General features: G+C 39.1%; 1 protein-coding gene across 1 annotated transcript; it reads left to right on the top strand.

Annotated features, from left to right (window-relative positions):
* The first annotated feature begins 11,564 nt into the window (after positions 1-11,564).
* Positions 11,565-13,686, top strand: LOC128733726 (probable cytochrome P450 9f2). Its single transcript, XM_053827493.1, has 2 exons — positions 11,565-11,999; positions 12,054-13,686. The coding sequence occupies exons 1-2, from the start codon at positions 11,785-11,787 to the stop codon at positions 13,450-13,452; spliced, it is 1,614 nt and encodes a 537-aa protein (XP_053683468.1). The 5' UTR covers positions 11,565-11,784; the 3' UTR covers positions 13,453-13,686.
* Positions 13,687-14,300: the final 614 nt, after the last annotated feature.

A 14,300-nucleotide genomic window follows, 5' to 3' on the forward strand; every position in this document is an offset into this window, starting at 1 on the left:
CTCAAGTTAGAATATCTCTTTTCGAGCTACATCCACATTTTCCAGTCACCGATGTTAGCACTTAATGGAAAAGTTTGGCGTCTAGAATACTAGGTAAAAAAAGTTTCATCAAGAAAGATTGAAGAAATTCATTTACTCAATGCGATCTTTACAGATACCCGAGGGTGTTAGCCCGGTGCTACTCTACAAATACTAAAAAGTTGGAGAACGACACCGAATAGGGAAAACGCATTTTCTCCGCATGCCAACCATCCAGCTAGACTTGTCAAGAACGATTCTCGTATATTTTCTCCATGCAGCGGGTCTTAACCCAACCTACCGAAACAGGGAAATTCCCCCACCTACTCTATTTCCCTAGGTGAGTTCTCCAATCGTTTTGTCCTATTCTGCAACGTACACTCCGTGCGTGAATTCCGTTCTTTTTTCCGCCCAAGTTTATTCACAAGTTCATGCCCAAGCGGAGGGTGAAAAAGTGAAAAACAAAGTTGGTTAGGCGGAGAGCGTCGCTCGCACTCTCATCTTCTCGCAGGTCGCAGCACCGAACTGTTTAGCGCCCATTGCGGCTAACTCCAGAGTTCTCCATGCTGATTTGATTTTCGTTCTCCGAGCCACAAACAAGCTGTTTAAATGAAATTGCGTTTAAATTCAATTTCGCTTGGCAAACTGGGCCACACACTCTGAGAAATGTTTTTGTAACTTTATACCACCGTTGGCCATTCTACTTTCTGATCAACGCAGCCTATTTTACTTGCATAATTGATCGAGATTTACTTCTCCGGGTCGAAGCTAGATCCGAAAATTCGTAACGTGGATGGTAGGGTCACTACCAGCTGTAACCATCTGTATTTTGGTTACGACTTGTAACATTCATTTTCCTCGATTATTCGTGAATTCTACTAAGACACACAATTTAAAATGTTTGTTCAAAACGTTATTTCGTAGAGACGTCTTTTAAGAGGTTTTGGGGTCTGTTCTGCGAAGCCAGTTATGAGAAAAGCCAAATTTCGCTGCGGTGCCGAGCGCATTTACTTCGATGTTCTGCGAATCGAGTCACAAGCCGCAAAAGGTCCGTCCCGAAACTTCAAAGTCATTCGATTTGACTTGACTAACGCTGAACGAAAAGCGAGTGGCAGAAAATTAAAATTTGCCGTATCACGTCACTTGCCCCGTTGATTAAGGCCCATTTCAAATCGCGGAGCTAATTATTGATGACCCAATCGATTGCTTGTGCGCCGTACTTCTTTATCGATTTCGAAGTGTACTTGGCTGCTCAATGAATCGTTTATTGCGGTTGTTTGGAAAATTCCCTGATTTTGTTCAAAATTTCCTTATTATTCCTGGTTGCATTCGGAATTGTGCTGTCGTCAAGGGACGTTGATTCATTAAAATTCGGCTAAAACGAAAATTCGGCCGGGCTGAAAAACACAAATGTTTGTCATTTCGGTGTTCTGTATTTTCAAAGTTGACAAAAAATTTTGCAATTTTTCGCATGAAAAATAGGATAAACGCGGAATAAAGGGTGTCCCACATCAAATTTCATCACGGTGAAAACGCTATAGAAAATTACCCATTGGGTATATTCTCTTGAAAATTTGGCTAGAAATAATTTAAAGTATATTGTTTACACTGTATTTTTATCGCTGTCAATTCTGGAAAAAAATGGAAAAAAATGGCGTCACCCGAAAAGCAACGTCGCGAATTGATTTTGCGCAAGCGCCTGGAAAATCTTCAACTCTCTCATCGGGACTTTGGAAAATAACTCGGAATCGTCAACAGTCAACAACGGTGACTCGTGTGGTTAAACGTTACTGCGAAACTCTGAGCATCAAACGGAAGGAGAAATGCGGTCAGAATGAATGTTCTATTAGTGATCAGGATCACAAGCGTTTAAGCGGAAGTTAAATTTGTTAATTTAATTAACTTAACATTGGACATTAAATTAGACTTGAATTTTAACTTGAAGTTTTACTTCAAATCGGACATGGACACCAAATTAAACACGATGTTTTATTTAAAATTAGAATTAACATTTTCCGCCTCAGTCTCTCACACGCGTTTCGTCTTTTCTGTTTTACTTTTTTCTCTTTCCTAGTCGCATTTTTCCACTATATGTTCCGTTTTATTTTTATTTTTGCTCTTGCTTTCCTTCCGCTTTTCCTCTTTTTCTCGTTTATCTTTTTTCTGTGCCGTGTTTCCTATTTCCTTTTTCTGTTTTTTTTCATTTCCTATTCCATTTTTTCTTCTTTCAGTCCTCATGGGTTTTCACTAGTTTTTTTATTTTCTTTCCCTTTTTCCATCTTTTCTCTTTGCTCTTCTACCTTTTCGTTTCCAGTTTTTGTCTTTTTCCAAATCTTTTTAGGGGCATCCATAAAGTACGTCACACTTATAGGGGGGAGGGGGGGTTGATCCAATCGTGACGATTTGTGACGTAGGGGGGAGGGGGGGTATGAAGTTATGTGACGTCACATGAAAAAAATCAAATGGAAAATTTATTCGGGAAATTATAATTTAGTCTTCATTGTAAAATACAACTATTGAAGGCTTCTATAAAATTAACGTACTGATGGATTTTAAAACAAATAGTTAAATTTTTTGAATGAACACTTTTTTTAACATATATATGTGAACAGGACTTATTTATTCTATGTAGTATGAACTCTCCATTAAGGCTTTACAGAATATGCAGTACACCGCTGAAGAGCTGCTTGAGTACCGTCCTGCCTAAAAGATCTTTGCAATCGCAAATAGCAGTCGCACAAACTCCTGAAGGGTTACGGGATGCTACCAGAGACTGTAGCCTGCCGAAATACGGCCACCTAATCAGTCCGCTATTCGCTTCCCCAAATCTCTGAAGCAAGTGACTTAAGCGCCACCTCGTGAGAGGGTCACTTGCCACGTTCAGGCTTGCCCGGCCAGAAACTCCGCCTCAGGGCGGGTCAGTTCAATAAACTCAAAAAGGGGGGAAAACAAAACAGCAGACGCAATCCGCCAAAGGTACTCAGTCTACGAACGATAATGTCTCTAAAGCCTCAGAAGTTCACTAAGAAAATCCCTAAATCAAAATCCGACTCGTATTTTTCTCATCACTGGTCCAAACTCTGTACGAACAGACCACTGACCAGCTTCGAAAGTCCGAGTGCGGGGACTGATTTCCCAAGCAGTCCAACCTGGAGTACTAAACAAACAAAATCAACCAAACTAAGACGAACGCGAGACGTGAGACACCTTTAGACTATTTAAACCGCATCAAATATCACTCCATTAAGACAGAAACTAACAGGAACGTAATTTTCAATATTTACAATTTATTCTAAACATGTAACATTTCTCTAACCTAGGACTTTCTTTGAACCACTCTAATACTTCTTACGGTACCATAATCGTGTGGGTGGAGAACTACTATAGCGCCTACATTTATACTTCCCTTCTGACCTACTGCTCTAATTCTTCGGCTTGGCTCGCGAGCTTTCACTATTTGCTATGATAGTATGGGTTGGCTCACTGTAGCGCTTTAGCGCATCACCCTGCGCAGGGATTTTATAGCGTACTCACAGGTTGTAGCGAAGATTCACACTACCTTACGGCGATGCTGCAATCCGGGTATATCCACCGTTGCGTTTACTGCAAACACCGCCCTCTGCGGTTATGTTGAATGTGGGAATGCTATGTGCTGGTCCCAAACAAAATGGCGATGGTGATGTAGCTCAGCGTGTGCCGATTATTCCAATCAGCGGACAGTGTAGCTATGCTAGAACTTGGAAATCTAGCTGACGAAGGCTCACGAGTGTGCGGCAGGAAGGGGGATGAGCTTTGCCGGCGGTGTGGTCGGTAGCTTTTCGCCGAGCGCTAAAAAAGTTGAAACAATCCAACACAAAAAGCCGTCGAACGGCTGTTCGACGCGGTGAGCCAACTATTCGAATAGCTAAGTTTTTAAATTTTTAAAATACCTTTGATGTTCTCCACACTTGCTAGCAAAGTCTCCACCACGTAGCTAATCCTGTCTGCGCTATCTAACTATTTAATGAAAGAACATTTAACAAAGCTAACTAACCTAAAGATAACTCACTATTAGCACAAACCTCGTTTAAAGTCGCGAAACACAAAACACACACTCTGACTTGCTCCACTGATCAGATAGAAATGATCGAAGCGAGATTTGAAATACCCTCAGATAGGAACGAGGTTTTCAAATTTGAAAGCGGAATTTTGTAACGAACTTCTGCGACCAATTCAAACGCGAACAAATCTCTCTTTTTCCCTTTGGTTTTATGCATCTAACCATTTCATTTCCCCGAGTTTATTGAACTTTCTTCGGCTAATTTGAAGAAGAACATGGCAAGGCAGTTTACGCTTCGTGCTTCGAAATTTGAGTTTTGCGAATAGCGAATGAGCGGCTCTAGGAAAGAGAAAACTCGGCTAACTTGTACGCAATATGCATTGCGTATGCGTAGCCAACTAGCCATAATTTCTAGTGGCACATGCTTTAATTGCTAAACTTATCGAAACTACAGAACCAAACTAATTTAATGACCCTAATTGCTACAAGACCCATGACAATGTTTTCCCTTGATATTCGTGCTGAACTCAATCAATGAACAAAAACTCATACGGAAGTTCCACGGCTGCTTTTAAAGTTTTTCGGTATAATTTATACTGCCCCTCACTCAAAAGCTCTCTGAAGGGTAGAGTTTAAGCCACTTGCGGATTAAATTTCGCATCTAAGGTAGTCTGAAGTTTTTGGAGCGTCTTAGTAGAATACGAAACCTAAAATTAAAAAAGAAGAAAACTTATCCAATTTAATTCTACTATGTCTAAGTTTTCTTCTTTTTAAATTTTAGATCTAAGGTAGTGTTGAATGACTCCGTCAGGAAAGTTCTTCTAAGGCGTGTTGCTGCAAGACGTCAGCAGGAAGCCCTGATTCTTTCAACTAGATCAGACGAATTTGAGTGGATGAATGTAAAGGGCGTGGATATGCGCGAAGCATTAATCGACGACACATCAGCGACTTCTGAAGCGTATCCGATTGCAGCCATTGAAGATCATCTTCAAAATCCGCGAATCGATGACTTATAAGCTCGAAAATTTTCCATTTTTTATTTGCTGAAATTCAATTGTTAGCTATAAATAAAAAGGGTGGAATGAATATTTAATTTTTTTGTTGTGAAGGGGGGGGGGATTGTCGTGACGTGACGTACTTTCTCAGGGGGGGGGGGGGGGGGGGGGTCACGAATGTGTGACGAAATGTGACAAGGGGGGGAGGGGGGGGGTTGATTTTGGTCAAAATTTGCGTGACGTACTAAATGGATATCGCCTTATCCCATTTCCGTCTTGTTTTTCGTGGTCTTCTGTTTTGTTTCAACTCTTCTTTTTGGTGTCTCGTTTTCCCGTCTTTTCTGTAACAGTTCTTCTGGTTTTGGCTGCTTGTTTTCCTTATCTTCTTCGGTTTTCCTTTTTTATAATCGCTTTACGTCTTTTTCTCGTTTTGTTTCATCAAACAAACAAACAAGCCTTTTGACCTCTTCCGTTCTAGTATTTTTTCTTCCATGTTTCCATGATTCAATCCTGTTTCTGCTCTTTTACTGTCTTTCCGTCTCGTTCCTGTCTTGGTTCTCGTCATTAGTTGCTTTTTAACTCCTTTTCTATCCCTTATTTCGTTGTCCTCGGTTTCTCTTATTATGTCTGGCTTTTTTTAATTTTCTATCACGTTCTGTTTTTCTTTCCCGTTTTATCCTTTTTTCTTGTTCAAAATTTTTCCGCTACATTGTTTTCTTCGATGTTTTCTCTTGTTCTCTTCTTTGCTTCCGTATTTTCTTTTTCTTTTCTTCCGTTTCTATCCTGTTTTCCCGCTTTTTTTGTTCCGTTGTTTCTCCTTTCCTGTTCATCCTCATTTTCTTCGTTTTATTTGTGGTTTTCCTGCTTTTCTCTCTTTTTCCATGTTTGCTTTTTCTTTTCAGTCTAAGTTTTATGCATCGTTTTCCTTCTTTTTTCCATTGTTTTTGCATCGTTTTCCTTCTTTTTAAGTCCCGTTTTTCCTTACATTCGGTCAAGTTTTTCTGTTTTTCTTGTCAGTTTGTTTTCTGTTCTCTCTTGCAGTTTTCTCTTTTTCTATCCCGTTTGTACAGTTTTTGTTGCATTGTACGTCGTGCTTTCGTTTTTTCTCCTCCTGTTTCGTTTTTCCTTTTTTCGACGTAGGACTACGTTTCTCGGGAAGATAGCTGGTACAGGGCGTAAATCCAAAAAAATTAAAAAATGCAAGCGTCACTAGAAAATGAAAGGTAGCTATACCAATTATGAATGGATTTTGATGGTTGGAATACCGATCGATTCTAATAGATGTAGCAATGTGTGGTTTTTATTACAATTCTTACTTTCGATCACCAAATAGTGAAAATTACCAAAAAGTTTCAAGGTCAAATTTCCTTATATGTACATTTTCTTCGTGACTACCTTGCTTCACACGCAGGGACGACAGTGAAACACACTATCCGTGTGGTTTCCTTTTACAAAAAGGTAACAAATCCTCCCGTCCCAACAGGTCGAACAGGATTCTTTACGACGTTCAAACCTATACTAATTTGATATCTGTGCTTGAGAAGTACGCCAAAGTAAACAGTGTTAAAGTGTAAAACCACCCCTTTTCTTCAACCGATTTTATCTTTAAACATTTCATTTAACAGATGTATATAAATGTTTTAGGGAATTTATTGCCACAGAGTAAGTTATATATTTACGAAACAAACTACTGAATATTTTCAAGGGTATTCTACATTGGATAGGATTATTATTATTATTATTATTTATTTGAGTGATTCATCCGACTTTACGTCTTAATGAAATTTGATTGGACTGGGAAAAGCCACCTTGAGTAAGTTACATACTAAAGTAAAGTAGCTAAAAGTCCAAAGCTAACAGTTCTGAAGCTGCAAACAATCTGTGATGGTTTCAATTGAATTGGTAGATAAATTTTTATATCATCAGCGAGGCACAGCCTTGTTCCAGGTGGCAACAGTTCAGTGACGTCGTTAACGAACAACGAGAATAGCAAAGGTCCTAAAATGCTACCTTGTGGAACTCCAGAACCATTCTGCAACCATCTCGACTGACTGAGACCTAATTTAACAGCAATTTTACGATTGCGTAGATATGAGTTAAGCTATGAAAGCAAATTAGTTGACATTCCTAATTTGTCGAGTTTAGCAAGTTGACTCGATCGAAAGCCGCTTTCAAATCAGCGTAAATGGCGTCGATCTGATTGCCCTGTTCCATTGTATGCAGACAAAGCGAGGTAAACTCCAGTAAGTTGGTTGAGACTGATCGGCCAGGATAAAATCCATGTTGTGAAGTAGAGATGATGTAGAATTTCACATGAAACAATAGATGGTCATAGACCGTGGCTTCAAATATCTTGGAGCAAGAACACAATGAAGTGATTCCATGGTAGTGCTCCACCCTATGCTTATCACCTTTCTTGAACACAGGGAACATAAACGATGATTTCCAGCATTCAGGAAATATTTGCTTTCGTAAAGAGAGGTTGAAAATAGCCATATTGGAGATTTCAGTGCGTCGCAGCATTTTTTCAGTAAAGCAGCAGGAATACCATTAGGTCCCAGGCAGTATGATTGTTTTGTACTATGAATGGCATTAGCCACGTTTTCAGCAGTAACCAAGAAAGATTCAACTGAAATTTCATCTATTGGAACGAAAGACAAAGCCTCGGTTACACTATCTAGTGAAATCAGAGTTGAACATACTCATAAAATATTTAGCAAACATAGCACATTTGCTATCGGTGGTAGAGGCTGCTTCATCATTCATAAACATTGTAGATGTAACATTGTAACGAAAAGTGGTTATAGTTTGCACGCTTATAGCTCAGTCATCCCTCAATAGATTCTAGAGCTATTGGTGTTAATCGATTGGAAATTTTACTAAGAATCCATTACAATACAGTAAATGATATGTTTCCCTAACAAACTTTTAAATAATTGAAAAATGTTAGGCATTGTCTATCTAAAAAATCACGCTCTGTGATTGGTCGGAATAAGTAGCGCTGATTTGCCGTAGCGATAATGTTGTTTCCATGCCACAAGCAGTACAGTCGTATGCAACCGTACTTAAATTTATTCATTCCTGTTTTTACACTTCCAATTAATCGTTCTCGTTACATTTTTCCTTTATTTTTATAAAAAAAGTGACAAAGTCCCCTCGTCCCAACAGGTCGAAGATTCATTACGATGTTCATACTTATACTAATTTGATATCTGTGCCTGGAAAGTACGCCAGAAAAGTGATGAAATTTGCACGTCCTGACAAAACGTCTTAGAACCGCTATAAATCTAGAGCTATTTGATGTCTGTGTTAGGGAAGTACACCAGAAAAAGTGATAATCCTAGCAAGATTTCTTAGGACCGTGATAAATGCATAAATCTAGTCCAATTAGATGTCCTGAAAGTGAACAGTTTTAAAAAATCAGATGGGTTGTATACAAGACACGACCGCATATATAGGTGACGCAGGACTACGTAGGTCTCTTTGTAGTGATAGTAAGCATGTATTCATGCTTGTAATCATTCGATTCTTCATGTATACATGCTATATGCAACATATATACATACATGCGTTGTATGTAATATTTATCAAAGTAGTAACATTGCATACGTTCAATTCTCAAAAGATTGTGCATTTGAAAACAATTTAACAAAATCACGAACACAAACTATTGCTTTCCTGATACCTTACTGAAATTAAAGATTGTTTTTATTATCCATGGTTTCCCACGTTGAAGGGATTTTACCAATTCAATCCTATTTTATCAACAGCACATCTTTTCACTACACTTCTAATGAAACGGCAAGCATGCGTATTCATACAGAGCCGTATTATAACCGAACACTACAGCTGTAGCACATTTTTCCAACTCAGATATCAAGTTCGCCGAGGTTTAATCGTGTCGCAGTGAAGAATTTGCAATCTGTTGGGACAACGAACTTGTGTCATTTTTTCTGGCACACTTTCCTAACACAGACATCAAATTGGACTAGGTTTAATCGCGTTCGTAAGAAATCTGTTGGCACGAGGGGGCTTTGTTACTCTCTCTGGCGTACTTCCCAAGCAAGGACATCAAAATGGTCTAGGTTGAACCGCGGTGTTAAGAAATCTTGTTGAAATGAGGAAACTTGGTCCCTTGTTTTGGCTTACTTCCCAAGCACAGATATCGAATTGGTATAGGTTTAGATCATCGTAAAGAATCTTCCAACCAATCACGAAACGAGAATTCTGGTAAAACATAGGTTCATTATTTTCAATTTTTCAATAGTTCAACATCAAGAATCCATACTTTTCTTCATTTGGGTCAATTCTTAGAACATTTTCCGATCGATTGGTGTAAGAATGTTGAAAATCGATCGGAAAACCGCTGAGCTATTAGCGCTCAAAACCTTTCATTTTTCGTGACGCTCGCATTTTTCGATTTTTTGGAATGACACCCTATCTCAAAACTTGCCGTAAGACGTAGTCCTACGTCAAAAAATGAGCGACCAACCCTATCCATCGCCCGATTGGATCCCCGATTGTAAAAATTGATTCAAAACTTTTGTCTCATATGAAAAAGGGGTTGACAGAATATTCATGCATGAGACATAATGAAGCAATTTTCGGAGTGATGAAGAATTACCGGCTATCTGTCCCGAAAATAGGTTTTTGGCGTCAGCGCCAATCAGTGCCGTAGCGTGCAGTTGGCCGGACTGTCCCCCGCCAAGGGCGCTAGCTCTAGACGGCGCTAAAACAGGGCCTGAATCTTAGGTAAGGCACTCTTGAGTGTGCGGAAGCTGTACAAATCAGGTATGACATTCTAATTTTAAGAAATAATAAATTTCAAAGGAACATTGATTTAAGAAACAAGAGACCGCCACACTGGTTGGTTAGTTTAAAGTCTGATCAAAAATGTGGTTCAAAATCTGGTTTGTAATCGGCCCAGTTTAATCTAGTCCAAAATTTAATTAAAAATCTAGACCAAAATCTGACAAAAATGTGCACTAGAATCTGGTCCAGGCTCAAAATCTGATCTTGTTCGTGCATGTAATCTGGTCTAAAAGCTGGTCCCACAACTGATCTAAAATCTGATCAAAAATGTAGTATTATTCAAAATCTGGCGCTAACTTGATAAAAATGTGGTACAAATTCTGGCCCAGAATCTAATAGAGGTTCTGCATTTGAATCTGGTCCAATATTGCCAAAATCTAAGCTAGTTCAAATCTGTTACAAAATCTGGAACATAAATGTGGTCCTCAATCTAGTCCCTCTAGTCCCAGAATCTGGTTGGTGGTTTAAAACCTGATCATAAATGTGGGCCAAAATCTGGTTGATATATCGGTCTGTTTCCAGAATAAAGACGTAAATTTGATAAAAAATGTGGTCCAAAATGTTATTCAAAATCGGGTCCAAATATTATAAAAATTAACTTCAGAAAATCAGGCGAAACCTGATCAAAAATCTGATCAAAATGTGGTTAAAAATTTGGTTTAGAATTTCGTCCAAATATGCTACAAAATTTGAAACAAAAATTGATAAAAATGCGGTTCGCACTCTACTTCAGGTCCAAAATATGGTCCAGGCCTGATTCAAAACCTGATCCAAAATCTGGTTGGCGGTATAAAAAGTGTCCAAAAATGTGACCCAAGATCTGATCAAAAATGTGATCCAGAATCTAGTCCAAATCTGTTAGAAAATTTGGAATAAAATCTGATAAAAAATGTGGTTCAGAATCTGGTTGGTGGTTCAAAGTCTTATCAAAACTAATAAACTTGGAAGGAACACGTATTTGAGAAATGAGGGGGAGTGCTACATCGTTTAATATGTTGCTTTAATTGATGATATTTTAACTGACATAATTTTAACTCGTTGTTCGTATGAAAGGCAATTATATTTCAAATCCACCTGTCACAATAAATGCTGCTTTCTACCAACCATTTGCAAGGAAATTGACAAAACTGAACCAGTGCCAGTGATAAATGATAATCCAGATTATTTATTTATTTTTTCCGTTCAACCATAAGTTGTGCGTCTAATGAAAAATATTTTGTGTTTTGATGAGCGAGATCCTTAAACCAAATTAACATTCGTTTCAATTCAATCGCCTCTATACTACCGCAATCCGGGGTGACATTGGACCACGGGAGTGAGATTGTGCCAAAAATCAACAACGTTTTTTATTAGGTGAGATGCAAAAATTAATTGAAAGAATTTCTTTTCACATGAATATGCAAAATAAATCAACAATATATCCCTTGCAGTAAACAACCATCTCGTTAAACGCCATACGCTAATTTTTGTTTATGTGCGTCTACTCAACACCATGAACCTGACCAGACAACACAGCTCGGCTAAAAATCTCGCGACTAACACTTTGCAATGGTAGTGTATGGTTCGCACTCTCGCGTGTAGTAAATTTGGTAGAAATACATATTTTTGAGTGTACGCGCAAAAATGACGTAATCACAAAGCTCCGGTCATTCTGCAATGGGGGGAAATGTTTACGGAAAGGACAGAGAAACAGTCTGCGAGTGATTCTCGGTGTGGTCGGACACTTAACACTAAACGTAATAATCCTATATTTACTATAGCGTCTAGTAGAGGAGAGAAAAAAACAACGCTTGTTTTACTAGATAAGCATATGTAAACATCCACCGTATCTCCCGTAAAAGTAGACTAACTGTAGACACGGGCATCGCGTCGTGTTGTGACACTTGAGTGAAGTAAGGTGAATCAGGCGGAACTGTCAACATGGTTGCAATCGATTTGTTTACAGCGATCGCCATCGGTGCTATCATTTTGCTGTGCTACCATTACATAGCTCGAAACTATCTCTATTTCCTATCAAAACCGGTACCATGTCCAAAACCAACGTTCCTGCCGGGAAATTTTGTCTACGCAATGTTTCGACCAAAGGATATTGTATCCAATCTGGATACTTTGTACAACGCGTTCCCCGATGCTAAGTAATAAAAATCAAATTAGACCGATTCAATTACATTTTCACTTTTTTCACGCAGAATTTCAGGATTCCACAACTTCGTTGGTCCGGTGTACCTTTTACGCGATCCGGAGATGATAGGGAAAATATTTGTACAGGATTTTGAATTTTTTACCGATCGAACTCCGGTGCTACCGATTGATCAAAACAACGATTACAGTTTATTCGTTAATTCGCTGTTCGCGATGCGTGGTCAAAAGTGGCGCGATATGCGTGCCACGCTAAGTCCGGCCTTTACCGGAAGTAAGATGAGACAGATGTTCAAGCTGGTGACTGCGACGGCACAATCGTTGACTGCATTTTTAGCTGCAGAAGCTCGTAAAGGGGTAAAGCTAGAGTACGAAATGAAGGACATGTTTTCCCGATTTGCGAATGATGTCATCGCTACGGTTGCTTTCGGAATCGAAATGGACTCTGTGAAGAATCGTGATAACGAGTTCTATCTGGCTGGTAGAAAGTTGGTCGATATCTTTTCGTTTTCGGTTATAATCAAATTATTTATCGTACATTTGCTACCCTCACTGGCTAACAAGTTGAAAATTGATTTGTTTGATACAAAACTAACGGAATATTTCAAGTCCATCATCGAGGACAACATGAGGCAAAGGAAGGCTCAGGGAATTGTGCGTAACGATATGATTCACATGCTAATGGAAGTTCGTCGTGGTACTTTGAAACACCTACAGGAAGAGATGGACTCAAAGGATGCCGGTTTTGCAACGGTTCAAGAATCCAGTGTAGGAAAATCTTCACACTCTCGGGTCTGGTCGGAGAATGAGCTGATCGCTCAGTGTTTCCTGTTTTTCTTCGCTGGCTTTGAAACAATCTCTACTTGTATGACATTTTTATCCTATGAGATATTGGCAAATCCAGAGGTTCAACAGCGTTTGTTCGAGGGAATTTCTAAAACGGATAAATCGCTTAGCGGGACACCATTGACGTACGAAGCATTGCAGAAAATGACGTACATGGACATGGTGGTTTCGGAGGCACTTCGCAAGTGGCCTGCGAATTTGCACATTGAACGATACTGCAATAAGGATTATCTGTACGACGACGGAGCTGGCATGCGATTCGTTATTGAGAAAGGACGATCCATTCTCGTTCCAGCTGTTTCAATTCAGCGGGATCCAAAGTATTATCCGAACCCGGAACGGTTTGATCCGGAGCGTTTTAGTGAGGAAAACCGGTCCAGTATTAATCCTGCTACGTATCTGCCTTTCGGCGTAGGTCCACGAAACTGCATTGGATCACGATTGGCCTTGATGGAGGTCAAAGTGATGATGTATTACCTTCTGAAGGATTTCAGTTTGCAGCCGACCGAGAAAACACAGATACCGATTCAGCTTTCTAGAAAGGGATTTAGCTTGCAATCGGAAAAGGGCGTTTGGTTGGAGATGCAACCAAGAGGTCATTGAATATTTCTAGTTCCAGCTTGTTTGGGAATAAAATACAAAACGCTATTTTATGTCTTGCTGGCTTGTGTTAATCTAGTCGAGTAAATGTTTAAAGGTCTGTTCATAAGCGAGCTTCATGGGAAAATTGCAATACATGTTTCGAGCACTCTTCAAGTTCAAACCTACGCAATCAATAAAAGCGTAACGGTAAACACTTCAAAATCCAAAGTTTGGATTATAGTTATCGACCTGGTTATCTAGCGTAATAAATACAATATAAAACAGTGTTGGTTATCATATTCTTGTCATATAAAAATGCATCATCACTTCCTGTCTGATTCTGATATCAATACTAACTTCTAAGTATGTAGCGTTTTATTTCCACACTATTCAATTGGATTTTTTTCAGCATTCACACATTTTCAGTCTGCCGGCTTCATTCTAGATTTGAAAAATGATTTTGATGAACACATTTTTTTCATATAAGTCTCACATACTGATCATTTAACAGATAGTTGGCAAACAATAAAAAAAATAATAGGTTGTATCCGAAATAATCGTTTAAACGTTACTGGTTTATTCACGCGGGGAGCTTGCCTAGGATGAGGCTAGCCACGTTGCCAGAGAAGGTGGTCCGGGCCCCTATTTCGACTCCAATTGCTTCATATGCATATTACGCCGCTTAGAACTACAATATATTACAATACATTTAATGTATTGTATTTTTAAACGAAAAAATATCGGACAGTGGGCTCTGCCGAATTAATCACAGCCCACAGCTTGCCTTCAAATTTTCATACATTCTGCATTTAGCAACAAAGAAGCCTCTTTTTAGGGCCAGGGTTTATAAAGGTGGTACTGGCTCGAGG

Source organism: Sabethes cyaneus, chromosome 2, assembly GCF_943734655.1.
Source record: "Sabethes cyaneus chromosome 2, idSabCyanKW18_F2, whole genome shotgun sequence".
NCBI lineage: Eukaryota > Metazoa > Arthropoda > Insecta > Diptera > Culicidae > Sabethes > Sabethes cyaneus.